The sequence below is a fragment of the Aedes albopictus genome, chromosome 3 (genome assembly GCF_035046485.1).
Source record: "Aedes albopictus strain Foshan chromosome 3, AalbF5, whole genome shotgun sequence".
Classification (NCBI taxonomy): Eukaryota; Metazoa; Arthropoda; class Insecta; order Diptera; family Culicidae; genus Aedes; species Aedes albopictus.
Window position 1 is genome coordinate 138,865,883 of NC_085138.1, and position 14,525 is coordinate 138,880,407.

A 14,525-nucleotide genomic window follows, 5' to 3' on the forward strand; every position below is an offset into this window, starting at 1 on the left:
AACGTCTGTCGGGAAAATGTAGAAATGACAGGTAGTGTGCCGCTTGCTAAAATGACGCTAAATGCACCTTGTTTATCAAAATCACTCACCTGGCAATCGATTAACTCATTTGTCTATAACTCAGTTCGGAAGTATGTTACTACAATGTGATGTTCGGAAAAAAATATGTTAGGGAACGTCCATAAACTACGTCACGCTTTTAGGAGGAGGGGGGTCCAGTAAAGTGTGACAACAACCCATACAAAATTCCAGAAGTATCTTACAAAAAGTGTGACATAGGAGGGAAGGGGGTTGAAAATGGGCATTTTTTGCGTAACGTCATTTATGGACGCTCCCTTCTATTTACGGCGTAAAAGTGTTAGTACCATGTACTGTACGATTGATTTTTTCGATCATTTAGTATAAGTAGGTAATACTAACGTTCTCATGCTGTAAATCATTGTATAGGAAAAACTCTAGCCTACAAGTTTGCCGAACACCACATTGAAGTAACAAGCTTTTGAACCGAGTTATAGACAAATGAGTTAAACGATTGCCAGGTGAGTGGACGCATCTTTACGGACAACTTAAGAGATTGTTCAAATACAGCTTGAAAAAGTGGGATATGTACACTTTTATTTCCCACCATACAAATTTGGTCCAGTCTAATGTGATAATATTCATTTTCAATGTGTTCCATGCGAAAAGTAATCGATTGCATTTCAATGATCTTTTTGCTTATAGTATACAGTGAACATAACATTGATACTGTATGTACAGCTAAATTACAATCAATGCACCAGTGCAACCAAATGCTGATAACGTGATTACGTTCATACTAATTTCGCTTCGCTTCAAGATGAATCGCGCTTTTCAATTGTAAGTAAGCCCATTTTCAGTAGAGTGTATTTTTGTTTAATTCAATTATTTCACTTCCAGACAACTGATCGTCATCCTATCCGTTGCAGTTCGTTTGGTAACTCCTTGGTATTACAACTGTTTCGAAGGCACCGCAAGCGAGTCAGCTCTCCTATCCGACAGCTGCAGCCTGAGAAACATCGTAGTTCGAAGCGACATCGATGCGCAGAATGTGTACTTCCCTCCGACGAATATCAACTTCTTCCAGTCGAACTTCTCGTCCTTCTCGCCGACCTTGGGTCGTCGGCTGCCGGATGAAGCCGAAAGGGTGAGCTTCTACAACTGCGTGGTACCAAAGTTCGCCATTCCGACGAAGCTGCGAGCCTTGAGATTGATGTTCAGCAACGTGGCCATGGTTTTTACCAATTATCTGACGGAAAACGCGATGGAGGAACTGGTTGTGGTGGCTGCTCAAATCACATCGATGAAATTCGTGGAAGTTTTCAGGAAGCTAAGGTATCTTCGAATTGAAGGAAATCCTATTCAGATAGTGACAATGGAAACATTTCGTAATTTGACTGAAGTGGAAGTGATCAAGCTGAGTGGAAACAGGATTTACTTTTTAGAACCGGCGACGAGGCCTCTGGAACTTCCAAAATTGGTAGAGCTCGATTTGCGAAGAAATTTCCTGGTGCAGTTGGATAGCAGCTTGTGGCACTCACCCAGCTTAAGGATTCTTACCCTGCATTTGAATTTTCTAAAAAGTTTAAACGTGGAGCAACTGCATCGTTCGTTTCCCCATCTACAGTGGGTGACTCTGGGCAGCAATCTGTGGAACTGCCAGCGGTTGAGTGTGATAATGGGATCGATGTTGGTTCGCAATATAAGTACGTACGTAACGGAAGCAAGGCCAGGATGCCAGTCGTTTTCATTTTTCGAGTACTTAAGCCTGTCAGGGCTGGATGCTATAAGCAAAACTCAATTAATGGTGGAACAAATGGAAGAAGTATCTACTGCAAACTATGCAGAACTGTCGAACACGACATTGTTGGAAGACTTACGAGGTCGAAGTGATGCATTGGTGAGGAAACTAAAGAGCTTGAATAGTACGGTAGAAAGGGTTAAAAACAGTTACGCTGACGTTAAACTTTGGATCAAAGGAAGAGCAAATCAAAATAATTGATATAGGTAAGTAATTTTTTGTATGTAATACAAAAAAAAAGTTTAGTAAACGTGCACTGTGAGAAAAAGAAACCGTTTCTCCAATCCATTCACCCTCTCGGTCCGATCGTGATTCACCCCCATCTCAATCACAATTCTTCATGCACTCGATGACGACGGCAGTGGCGCCACGTTCTTGATTGGTTCACCTTCAGCGCAGATGTGAGGTGGCAGCCAAATCAAAAGGAGCCCATAAATTATACTACCATTTATGAAACGATTCGACTGCACTCTCTGCCTTTCATTTCCGAAGACAGAGCGCAATACCGGACACGAACTACACGTTTACTCAGTCAGTGGCGGCGCTAACAATCATCTCGACGCGACGCTAGAGACAGATGCTGTTTGTCCGTGAATTAATGTGGAGCAGTGCCACTGTGTAGCCAGTTGTATCAGCATCGATCCTATATAGTCGGGAACAAGCAAGCACGTCAATAAGCATAAATCAAATAAACACAGGGTATCTGTTTCGAAGTGGCCCCTATGCGATTGCGAGCGTTCGGTGGGCTTGGATTATGTACATTACGATTTCGGATGCTTGTTGGGTCAGCTTAAATGCTTGGAGGACAAACTAGAGATCAAATTTCTATCGAGTTGTTATTGATTTGTAGGTTATCTAAGCAATCAACCATCCGAGAGGTGAGAATCGTGAATGATTATTACCCTTGCTAGCTTTGGATATCTGTATCGTCTCGTCTATCACGACACAAGTTTTCACATCCTGCCATTCCGCGTGGTCTTAATTGGAGTGTTAGTTTCCTCACTTCAAACGAAAACTAACATAATTGGGGAGTTTGAAAGTGATGATTTTGTTTGCAGTGGTGAACATGCATAAAACCTTTTTAAATTCTACGTTTCTCCTGATGAGACGTCACTGAGATTGCGAATAATTAATTGCAACTTGGTTACCAAACAAGACAGGAAGTCACACCAACTTAGTAATGACACTCACTCATTAATATCGATCCTCTGGGCCCTAATGGTTGATTCTCTCCTTGACAAATTACAGTATCATGGATTCGAAGTAATCCCAGCAAACCAGAAGGCATATAAGGATGTTAGTCTAAAGTTATATTATTTACCAAATTTAGTCAGTATTATATAAGGTGCAATAACAGATTGGGTGAAATCGTATAGGAACACCACAATTTTATCCGATTTCATTTGGCAGCATAAGTAATTTCAACTTTACGTTAACAATTATACAACTTCAAGTTCACATTCTTAAACAACTTTTTGCCTTTCTCGTACACCAAGGTGTACCGAAAGGCTATATGTTCACTCCAAAAACGAAAATTTTATAGAGCCCTCGGAGGGGCAAAGTCTTATATACCAATCGACTCAGCTCGACGAGTTGAGATGATGTCTGTGTGTGTATGTGTGTGTGTATGTATGTGTGTGCGTATGTGCGTGTGTGTGTGTATGTGTACAAAAAGGTCACCTCATTTTTAGATAGTAAATATCAACCGATTTCAACGACCGATGGTTCATTCGACGCGGCATACAGTCCCATTGTTTCCTATTGAAAATGGTTCAGATCGGTCCAGCCGTTCCGGAGTTATGGCCATTTAGGTGTTCCGGATCGGTACCCCAGGAAGGGGCCAGATATAAAAACGCTACAAAGCCATGCATGCGACACATCAAACCACGGCATTTTGAATAACTTGATGAAAGGTAAGCAGGAAAATAGTCTCAGACCATATCTGAACTGGTAGTGTTCCGGAACCGGTTCCGGGTGTTCCGCCGGAAGTGGCCAAATATGAAAGTGATTTAAACCTATGCATGCGACACATCAAACAGTGGCTTTTTCGATGACCTGATGAACAGTAGGCAGGAAAACATTGTCAGACCATATCTGAACCAGTTGTGTTCCGGAACCGGTTCCTGGTGTTCCGCCGGAAGTGGCCAAATATGAAAGTGAACCAAACCCATGCATGCGACACATCAAATAGCGGCTTTTTCGATAACCTGATGAACAGTAGGTAGAAAAACATTGTCAGACCATATCTGAACCGTTAGTGTTCCGGAACCGGTTCCTGGTGTTCCGCCGGAAGTGGCCAAATATGAAAATGAACCAAACCCATGCATGCGACACATCAAACAGCGGCTTTTTCGATAACCTGATGAACAGTAGGCAGGAAAACATTCTCAGACCATATTTGAACCGGTAGTGTTACAGAACCCGTTCCAGATGTCCTGCCGGAAGTAGCCGAGTATAAAAGTTAAACAAACCCTCACATGCGACGCATCAAATCACGGCTCTTTAGGCAACCTGATAAACCTTTAGCAAGAAAATAGGTTCAGACCATATTTGGATCAACCGATAGTGTTCCGGAACCGGTTCCAGGTGTCTCGCCGGATGTGGTCAAATGTGGAAGAGAACCAAACTCATGCCTGCGGCACATTAAACAGCGGATATTTAAATTATTTGATGAACGATTAGCAAGAAAATAAGCTCAGACCACAACTAAGATCTCTTTAAAGACTACCGATAGTGTTCCGGATCCGATCTAGGGTGTCCCGCCGGAAGTGGCCAAATGCCAAAAGGCACCAAACACATGCATGTGACACATCAGATAGTGGCTTTTCAGATAACTTGATGAACGGTTAGCAAGAAAATAGGCTTAGACCACATTAGACAATATCGGTAGTGTTCCAGAACCGTTTCAGTTGTTACACCAGAAATGGTCAAATGCACAAATGAACCAAACCCATCCATTAGACGCATCAATTCATGGCTTTTTAGGAAGCCTGATGAGCAGTTAGCAAGAAACTAGTTTCAAACCATATAAGGGATAATCGGTATTGTCCCGGAATCGGTTCCGGGTGTCCCGCTGGAAGTGGTTAAATGAAAAAGTGATCCTAACCCATGCATGCTATACAACAAATCTTGACTTTTTAGATAACCCGATAAATTATTAACAAGAAAATTGACTCAGACCGCATTCAAAAATACCGGTAGTGTTCAGGATTGGGCTTCTCGGGTATCCTACCAAATGTGGCCAAATACAAAAGTTAACCAAAACCATGCATGCGACACATCAAACCGCGGTTTTTTTTAAATAAGGGAACGTCCATAAATTACGTCACACAAATTTTGACAATTTTCAACCCCCCTTCTCCCTATGTCACTCACACTTTTTGTATGAGGCCTCAAAAATTTTAGTATGGGTCGTCACACTTTGCCGAACACCCCCCCCCCCTCAAAGCGTGACGTAATTTATGGACGTTCCCTAACCTGAGGATTGGCAAGAAAATAGGCTCAGACCACATTAGACGCTACCGATAGTGATGCAGAACCAGCATTGGGTGTTTCACAGGAACTATAAAGGTGAACAAAGTCAATGCAAGCGATAAATATGTGTAAGAGTACATCATCTTGACTAAACTAAGACCACATATATACAGACGTCTCACTCTACTCACTAACCATCGTGCTTTTTTCAACGATTGAATCAAATATAAATAAATTAAGCCTAACTTTACCAAACACCGTATGTAACATAGAGTAATGCGGGGCAAAAGTTCGCACCTAACAGTCTTTATCAAATAACTATTAAACAAAAAGAAAATAATATCGTTGTTTCTCGTTAAACGAATCCCTGTCATGTTACCTTCGAAACGTAGAACCAGTTATTTTCACGTTCCTTTGGTAGTTCTAGTAATAAAAATTTTAATTCAAGTACTCAAATGCGAACTTTTGCCCCAAAGTTTGAAGTTCATTTATTTCATGTAAATTCATGTTCACCATTTCACTCCATGCACGAAATGTGTTTCTTTCAATTCATGACATTACATGCCAATTGGAACACGGCCTGGTACTCAGCTTTAGTATATAGTGTGTTTTATGAACACTTCCAATCCAATACTTATAACAAAGAGCGTTACTGAAGTTGTCAAAATACATTGTGAAGTAATTACAGTTGTAAGTGTTACACAAAATACTTGAAAAAAAAAAACAAATATGCTGCACAACTTTTGAACGGGACTGTAATTTTAATCTAACCTTCGTCAGTATGGTGAAGAATTATAAGTATGAATTTACAAACTAAGCTATGAAAGACCCCCAAAAAAAAGAAGAACAACATAATATTCCCAAAAACTTTCAAAGGTTGACATTAATATGGCGAAAAAATGTTCCAAAATGTTTTTCAGCCATTTTTCATTTTTAAAAGGCGAACACACTGATAGCCTTATAATCGATTTTCTTCCAAAAATAAGTTCAAATCCTTTTTCAGATCGATTTAAAGATGCATACTACACATATTATACATAATATTAGTTTCTATACGAAATCGTCATTGTTTTAAATGTTTTGTAACTATATTGATGCACTAGATTCAGAAATATAGTGTGAACTTTTGCCCCACAGCTACTGCGAACTTTTGCCTCACTGTCGAGGCTTTAACAATGTTCCTTCCTACAAGAAACACTAGAATCTTTTTGTTTATTCGAGTGTACCTCTCGAATTACTATGGAATGACGATTCTCCGACATCAAGAGTTTTAGTAAATCTTCTTCTTTCGATCATTACAAATTATTATTACAAAAAGCCCAAAACTTTCATCAAAACAGCTAGAAACACATTTGTTTACATAACTCTGCCACTAGTTATCGAAATCGTTCCAGCTTTTATTGACGAGTATCTGGCCTGACAATGTGTCGAATCCATACAAGTTTGCCTGGGTTTTTAACTCGTGCGCAGAGAAAGACTCACTGCGAACTTTTGCCCCGCATTACTCTATGTAAACAAAAAAAAAATTTCACACGAGGAGCTGAATTTCGTTAAGGATTACTTGTATCACTCACCTTTAGGCATGATTTGTGAAAAAATGCCCGGATTTTTCACGTTTCTGAAATGCTCAATGTATTAGTTGCTATGAGAACAGCGAACTACCCCTTCGATCGTCTTCGTTCGTGGATTTTGTTAGATTCGGTGTTTGGTAAAGTTACGCGTGAAATCGTTTTTGTTCGATTGACGTTTCCTCACTACCGTCATCAAGCCAGCAACGGGTTGTGAAATGCAACCTGATTAGCATTTGGCGATTATTTTTTCGTGACGATGAATATAACAGCAATATGTTCCAAATCATATGTCTGTTTGTCTGTACTAAAGCAATCTCAACAAATCACATCATTTCAGATTCCTGAGGTGTAAAAATATACAGTAGGATGGATCAACATTATATAAAAAAATGAAAATTATCGCATCAACCTCGGACAAAGTTTTTTCAATCCTCTTTTGCGTCTAAAACTATTGGGAAATTGTTTATGGTTTATTTCTTGCATTTTTTGTCAAATATTACATGAATCTTGTAACCTATGATAATAAAATATAGCCTAAAGTGTGAAGAAAAAACTTTGTCGAAGACCGTAAAGTCATCTGTGATTGTGAAAAAAGTTATATCCTAGCTTGTAATTATCGTCTTGATGTTGCTCGGCCTTCAGTGATAGTGAAGGTGTTCATGCAGTCAACTGAAAATTCTGATATTTTCCAGCTCTGTCTATACGTTCAACATAACGTCGGAATATGTTCCATTAATTAGTTTCCCAATTTTATTAAAATTATTGGTCTACTAAATAAAGTATTCTCAGAATTTAGGAACAGTTCGGATTACGTCGACGGAAAGACCATGCTTCGGAATGATGCCCCATGCACAGAAATTTTCTAAACAAAGCAATAGTGGAAGATTCCATAAACAGGGACCGAATTGTAGACCACCCGATAGGTAGTAAATTGTCCGCATCACGACGGTTTCAAACCGAACAGACTCAATATATACCAAAACTTCCGTATGACATTCTTGAGTTTAGCAAAGCCATCTTGACAAGGAAACCTTGACCGATTGAACCCCTGAAAAAGCCCCATACGGACCGAAATGTCGGAAAAAAAATCATAAACTAGTGTTTTCGATTTCTCCAAAAGACTGCAAAGCCAACATTCTGAAGCAAAACTATCCCAGTCGTATCCTGACCAAGGAAAGATCATGAGTACATGTTCGACGAGAAAGGCACTATCACCACTAGGTGGATTAATGTGGTTTTTTTTTCTATTATAGACGTTTTAACCACAGGGGTCATTCGCGTCTGGCTTATTTAATCATAATCATAATATTTACATGTTTTACATAGTGTCACAATGTTTTATACAGGTCTATTTCTTTTACAAACTTTATAACTTTGTTTTCTTTTTCTTTACTATTTTCTAAGATGCTTTCTAGCGTACCGGAAATGCCAATTGTTTTTCTGATTCTTTTGAATTTAGTACAATCAATAAGTAAGTGTTCGATGGTTAGTTTGCATTTACAGCTTGAACATACAGGGGAGTCCGCATAAGGAGTTAACAGAAAATCATGGGTTAAACGTGTATGTCAGATCCTGATTCTGCTTAATACTTTTTGCTCGTAGCAATCCTTACGATCTATCCATTTAAAAACATCCCTCTTTACATAATTCAACTGTGTTCCTGGATTTGATGAGTTCCAATCTAGTTGCCAAGCTTTCCAAATCATTTTTCTGATCATTTTTTGCATCGTTTGCAGGAAGATGCACATTAGCTAGATCACTGTTTTTACCCTCTTTTGCTATTTTATCAGCATATTCATTGCCCTGTATCCCAGCGTGACCAGGGACCCATACCAACCTAACATCTTTGGATTTTAAACTTTCTTCGCACTGTTGAACCCAAGGATGTTTTGAACAACCCTCTTCCAATGCTCTTATAGAACTTGCACTATCCGTAAATATAACGTTTTTAGTAGCCGAAGGAGCTTTCTCTATGGCTGACCATATCGCTCTTATTTCTGCAGAGAATACTGAACATTCATCATGAATTCGACCCTTGTCTGTAAATGTTGCGGAATATACTCCATATCCTGTTTTACCATCACCTTTCGATCCATCTGTGTAAATTTTAAGGTACGTTCTGTATTTCGTGTTGGAGATTTCGTTGAAACAAGCCTGAGCTTCGGTCGCGCTGCAACCAGCCCTAATTTTATTAGCCAAGGACCAGTCTACTCTTGGAGTCTTAAACAACTTCAAATGTTCTTGTTGCGACTTCATTGTAATCTTAAATGCGAGATTACATAAGGGGTCATATTTGTAAAAAATGAAATTAAACGGTGAGGGAATCTGGTTGGAGAGCCAGTGGCTGATTAAAATTAAATGTTTTTGGAAATATTTGCTAGGCACATCGTTTAACTCTAATAAGTACAAATACAGGCGAGTTTTATTACATCCACCTACTTCAATGTCCTACTGGCAGCTCCAAGGGCAACTCAGTTCAAGTACCAAGAAAGCCGTATCGCGGATCAGCTGCTCCGTTGATGGGTCAATGTTTATGTCGTTCCGCAAATGGTTTATAAATACATTTAGCTTCTGCCGCACAGCTAATAGGAGGCATAAGGCCGTTACAAATATTTATTTCACTTTTTGTCCCACCACTCTTTGGCTGGTTGAGGAGGGGGGGGGGGATAAAAATAAAAAAGCATTTAATCTGAAAAATATTTAAAACTCATTGGATATGTTAAAGAAATTTTAGCATGACCCGATATTTTGATAAATAATTTTTTATCTGCCCTCTCAAAATGCAAAATCCAGCCAAAAATTTTCGAAGGGGGGGGAGACAAAAAGTCAAAACTAAATTTGTATCAGCCTAATTGAAGAAATCCTCGAAACCACTAAAATCTATTTCAAACTTAGCATTTTCACCACATACTTTGGCAAACTTTCACACTTTTAACAAAGAGACTGATACGACTTGTTGTTATTTTATTGTTTGTGAACAAGAAATCATATAAAGTGTCAAAGTAAGTTATATATGAAATCATATAATACGCCAAATGAATTCGTGTAGAATCAAAATGATCTCAAAATGATAATTGAAGAATTATGTGCATTTCAAAAAATCCTTTTTGTATGAATAAATATCCAAATAACTGAATTGCGACAAAGTAAAGTCAACCAATTTGTTGGTTAGGTTTGAGTGCACAATTCTCATAATCCACCTCGTGTACACTTCACCAATGACAGTTCCTCTGTTAAATACGATCTGTCAATGAAACAAGCTATTCATGGAATTCCAGATCAACTTCGATGTATATCTATTCCTCGCATTTTTAACGAAAAGTACCAACATGTCAATTCCTGTAAGAGATTCTTCACTGATGGATCTCGCATAAATGGATCCACTGATTTCGGTGTTTTCAATGAAAATTCCACCGCCTTCCGCAAACTTCAGGAACCTTGCTCGGTTTATGTTGCTGAGCTGGCAGCAATCAACTTCGCTTTGGGGATGATTTCCGACATGCCCGTAGACCATTTCTTCATCTTCTCGGATAGCCTTAGTTCTATTGAGGCACTCTGGTCGATGAAACCTGTAAAACATCCATCTTACTTTCTTACAAAAATAAGGGAGCAGATGGGTGCACTGGTCGAAAGATCATACATGATAACCTTTGTATGGGTCCCCTCGCATTGCTCAATTTATGGCAATGAGAAGGCGGACTCTATCGCAAAGATGGGCGCACAGGAAGATGAGATCTATGATAGAAGAATTTCATATGATGAATTTTTCCATTTTGTTCGCCAGAGGTCTCTTCAAAGTTGGCAAAATGATTGGCGAGATGGCCAGCTGGGACGGTGGTTACATTCCATTATTCCTAATGTTTCCTTGTGAGCGTGGTGGCATGGTTTGGATGTAAATCGAAATTTCATTCGCGTAATGTCAAGGCTGCTGTCCAACCATTACTCGCTAGATGCGCATTTACACAGGATTAACATCGCGTTGAGCAATGTTTGTACTAAGTGCGGTTCCGGTTATGATGACATCGACCACGTAGTTTGGCAATGCCCGGATAATGACGCCTCCAGAGCGCTACTTTTGGATACCCTTGAGGCCCGAGGTAGACAACCCTTTGTTCTTGTGAGAGATGTGTTGGGCACTCGCGATGTCACTTATATGCTATGCATTTACGACTTTCCTCGTTTGTCTTGTATAAAGGTTTAATTCTCTTGTGTTTTCTCCCCCAGTTTTTTTCTCTCTGTTTTCGTCTTTGTGTTGTTCCTGGCCATCCGGCAGATGAAAAGCCCGCTACAATCTGGTGCTGAACCACTATGAAGACAACGAACACGCCATTACGTTATACCTTCCGGATGAGCTTCAGAGAACCCTTACCCCAGTCCTTACCACGCCCATCCTAAAAGCATATGTGACCCACTAATCTCGAGCTGCCACGAGTATCCTGGCTCCGTCCCGTACTAACTATGTTGAATAAGAATCATATTTGTACATAAAATACAAAAAAAGAGTGCACAATTTTGTCACCCAATACTGAACGGCCACAGACCAGCATTCTAGTTATTTATATTTGCTTAAATTTCACGTTCTGCAACAGTCAGTGATTGACTCAGTGGTAGGGTATCTCATTAATGAGCTGCAGGTTGGAAAATCTAGGCTTGTATATTTCTTTTCTTTTATATTTGAACATGTGAATATAAAATCGTATATATTGCCTAGCAAAGTTATAAAAAATTGCATGCCAAATGAATTCGTCTGAAATTGTATAACTCAAAGTGGTTTTCTCAAAATGTACGTATATGGCCTCCAAATGTGTGCGAATAGAGCATATTCGGTGCATCTTATACAATGTGTTTTGGACGGATAAGAATCCACTTAGCACAGTTGTAGCAAAGTTAAGTGAATCAATTTGTTGGCTGGGATTGGCTTTGCGGATGACATTGTCATTATTGTCCGCGGAAAATACGATAAGATTATCTCTGATCGTATGCAAACAGTGTTAAATTTCACTTTAAGCTGGTGTAAAAATGAAGGGTTGAATATTAACCCTGTACCAGAAGACGCAAAATCACTATTTCAGTTATGACATTTGGTGATGCTCAGATGTTTTTATCTTTGAATGTTAAATTTTTAGGAGTCATGCTAGATAGCAAGCTGTGTTGGAACAAACATGTTGAACAACAGATAGAAAAAGCAAGAAATGCTTTCTGGGGCTGCAAAAGAACTTTTGGAAAGAATTGGGGCTTAAAACCAAAAATGATTCTATGGATTTATACGGCCATCGTTAAACCTATTATTACTTATGATTCTATTGTTTGGAGGAAAAAAACCAAACAAAATCCTACGCAAACAAGTTGAACAAGCTTCAAAGGCTTTCAACTGCTTCACTTGTAGCCCCTCGGCTGCTCAGCGGGAAAATAGTGGGTGGGAAGTATTCGAGCACGGGGTCGCTTATTTCTAATAGCACCGTTACATAAGCACGACTGGTCACTCACCTTTAGCAGGAGCAGGATTTTAGTGGTCAGCTGTCAAATCCGTATGAGGGGGAGGAAACTGTGGGAATTTAGCTGATGGTTCTCGATGAGAGTTGCTCAGCGCAGCGACCCAACACACTGTGCGTCCGACGTGGTCGAATGCTGACCGAAGAAAGAGGAAGAGTCGCGGCTTGCTATGATCTCGTCAGCAGCTGTCACTCGATAGCGTAGGCGTTACCCCGGGTGGGCAATGTGCGTGCGTTATCAATTGTCTGTTGACATATTGAGGGATAAGACTCTTAACACACTGAGAGATGCTCATTGTCAGATATATACCACACATTTCCCTTCTTCCCTCAACAAAAAAGAAAAAAAAATCTCTTACCAAGGGATTCAACAAATCAGGCGTTCGATTTGAAAAGGTCCTAAGTTTGCTGAAATTCCTATGTAGATTCGACCTATTGGAATTGAACGCCAGAAATGTAGGGCCTACACGAGGGACTAACTGCCCTTTTCACTGAAAATTTGCATTGCGTCGCTGAATTTCATGACGTTTAATTCAAGCGAAGGCTTACGCGATACAGCACATTACTGAATTCCACACCAACACAGCAAGATTTCTTATAATACAATAACTTATAACACATAGCAAATAAACTATTTGCATGACATCAATCCACTCACACAACTAATGGGTAGTCGCCGGATAATATCAGAGTAGCCAACGGTCTGGTGACCGCTGTAAAAGTTATTTCTTTGCCAATGGATCTGCCTTCGGCGTGGAAACCCAAAGATGGGAATAAATCTGTGGGGTTTGCGAACCATTTTAAGTCTACAATTGTAAGCGCCGTCATACTTCAATACCCCTTTTTTTCATACACATCAATTTCATACGTAATCGTTCTTTTGCAATCAATTAACGTATTTATTCCTTCATACACCAATGCATTTTCTTCCATTAGAAATGCAGAAAACATTAGAAATCGATAGCTTTTAAAAGCTACGAAATTGATTGAAGCAACCATTATTTTCCTATTTTCATCGGGATTGAGCTTTGACAATTTTTCGCAACACAGCTACCAACTATGCAAATACGAATCAACCAGTTTTATAATACATCCAACTCTATGTTTAGTTTGCGCGTATGACTAAGTTACAAGCTCATAATATAGTATGGACTCGATTATTCGCATCTTACTAACAGAGCGATGGCAAATAGTGTCACTCCTGTTAAGTTCAGTCCAAACGCGGTTTCAAAAAACGACTTATTGGCTCATTTCCTCTCGTACACAAGTACTTCAGGAATTTAATTCCCGAAAAATAAAAATAAACTGTTAGTTTGAACATGGTCAGAATGCACTCTCAAACGGTTTTGAGAATCGAGCACGATCCATAGTCTACATTTTAATGAATATTTTTATCTACCGAATATTTGTCCTTTTTTTGCCTCTTTATTTAAAAAACCAGAACTATCTTATCTGAATAAAACAATCTTCGTTGTATTTCCAATAATTATTTTATTAAAGTACGACGTTTTTCGAAACGCGTCCCTCATTCTCTATTTTGATCTACCAAATCAAATCGACAGCTATCGAGGCACGTCCCTCTTTCCTTTTCGAACCTTTTCGAACCTTTTTTTTTGTTTTGGATTTCTCGGCGCGTCTCTCTTTTCCTTTTTTTTGCGGCACCTTCGAGACTCGTCTTTGTTTTCAATTATCTTTGTTTCATTCCTTCATTCCATTCTATTCGAATTATTTTTTATTTCATTTCTGGACGCGGCCTTCGAGGCGCGTCTTTTTTTTTCATTTCTTGACGGCCTTCCAGGCGCGTTTTTTTTTTGCATTTCTCGATGGCATCACTCTTTTCCTTTCGTAGACGAGGCTTCGAGGCTCGTTTTTCTTTTCAATTCTCGTCGGCCTTCGAGGCGCGTCACTCCTTTCCTTTCCTAGACGGCCTTCGAGGCACGTCTTTTCTATTCCTCGACGGCCTTCCAGGCGCGTCCCTTTTTCCGGCGGCCTTCGAGGCGCGTCTTTCTTTTTCTTTTCTCGACGGCCTTCGAGGCGCGTCTTTTTTGCGTTTCACGACGGCCTTCGAGGCGCGTCCCTTTTTACATTTCTCGACGGCCTTCCAGGCGCGTCTTTCTTTTTCTTACCTCGACGGCCTTCTAGGCGCGTTCACCTTGTCCAATTCTAGAC

At 39.7% G+C, this 14,525-nt stretch overlaps 1 protein-coding gene across 1 annotated transcript; it reads left to right on the plus strand.

Annotated features, from left to right (window-relative positions):
• Positions 1 to 729: 729 nt before the first annotated feature.
• LOC109407087 (uncharacterized) lies at positions 730 to 13,929 on the plus strand. The gene is made up of 3 exons (XM_062857004.1): positions 730 to 858; positions 919 to 2,025; positions 11,089 to 13,929. The coding sequence occupies exons 1-2, from the start codon at positions 839 to 841 to the stop codon at positions 2,018 to 2,020; spliced, it is 1,122 nt and encodes a 373-aa protein (XP_062712988.1). The 5' UTR covers positions 730 to 838; the 3' UTR covers positions 2,021 to 2,025; positions 11,089 to 13,929.
• The last annotated feature ends 596 nt before the right edge of the window (positions 13,930 to 14,525 follow it).

Excerpts from the sequence above, each read along its gene's own strand:
- LOC109407087 (XM_062857004.1), top strand. The coding sequence starts at position 839 with ATGAATCGCGCTTTTCAATT. Across the intron at positions 859-918 it reads ATGAATCGCGCTTTTCAATT|ACAACTGATCGTCATCCTAT; the intron begins GTAAGTAAGCCC and ends TTTCACTTCCAG.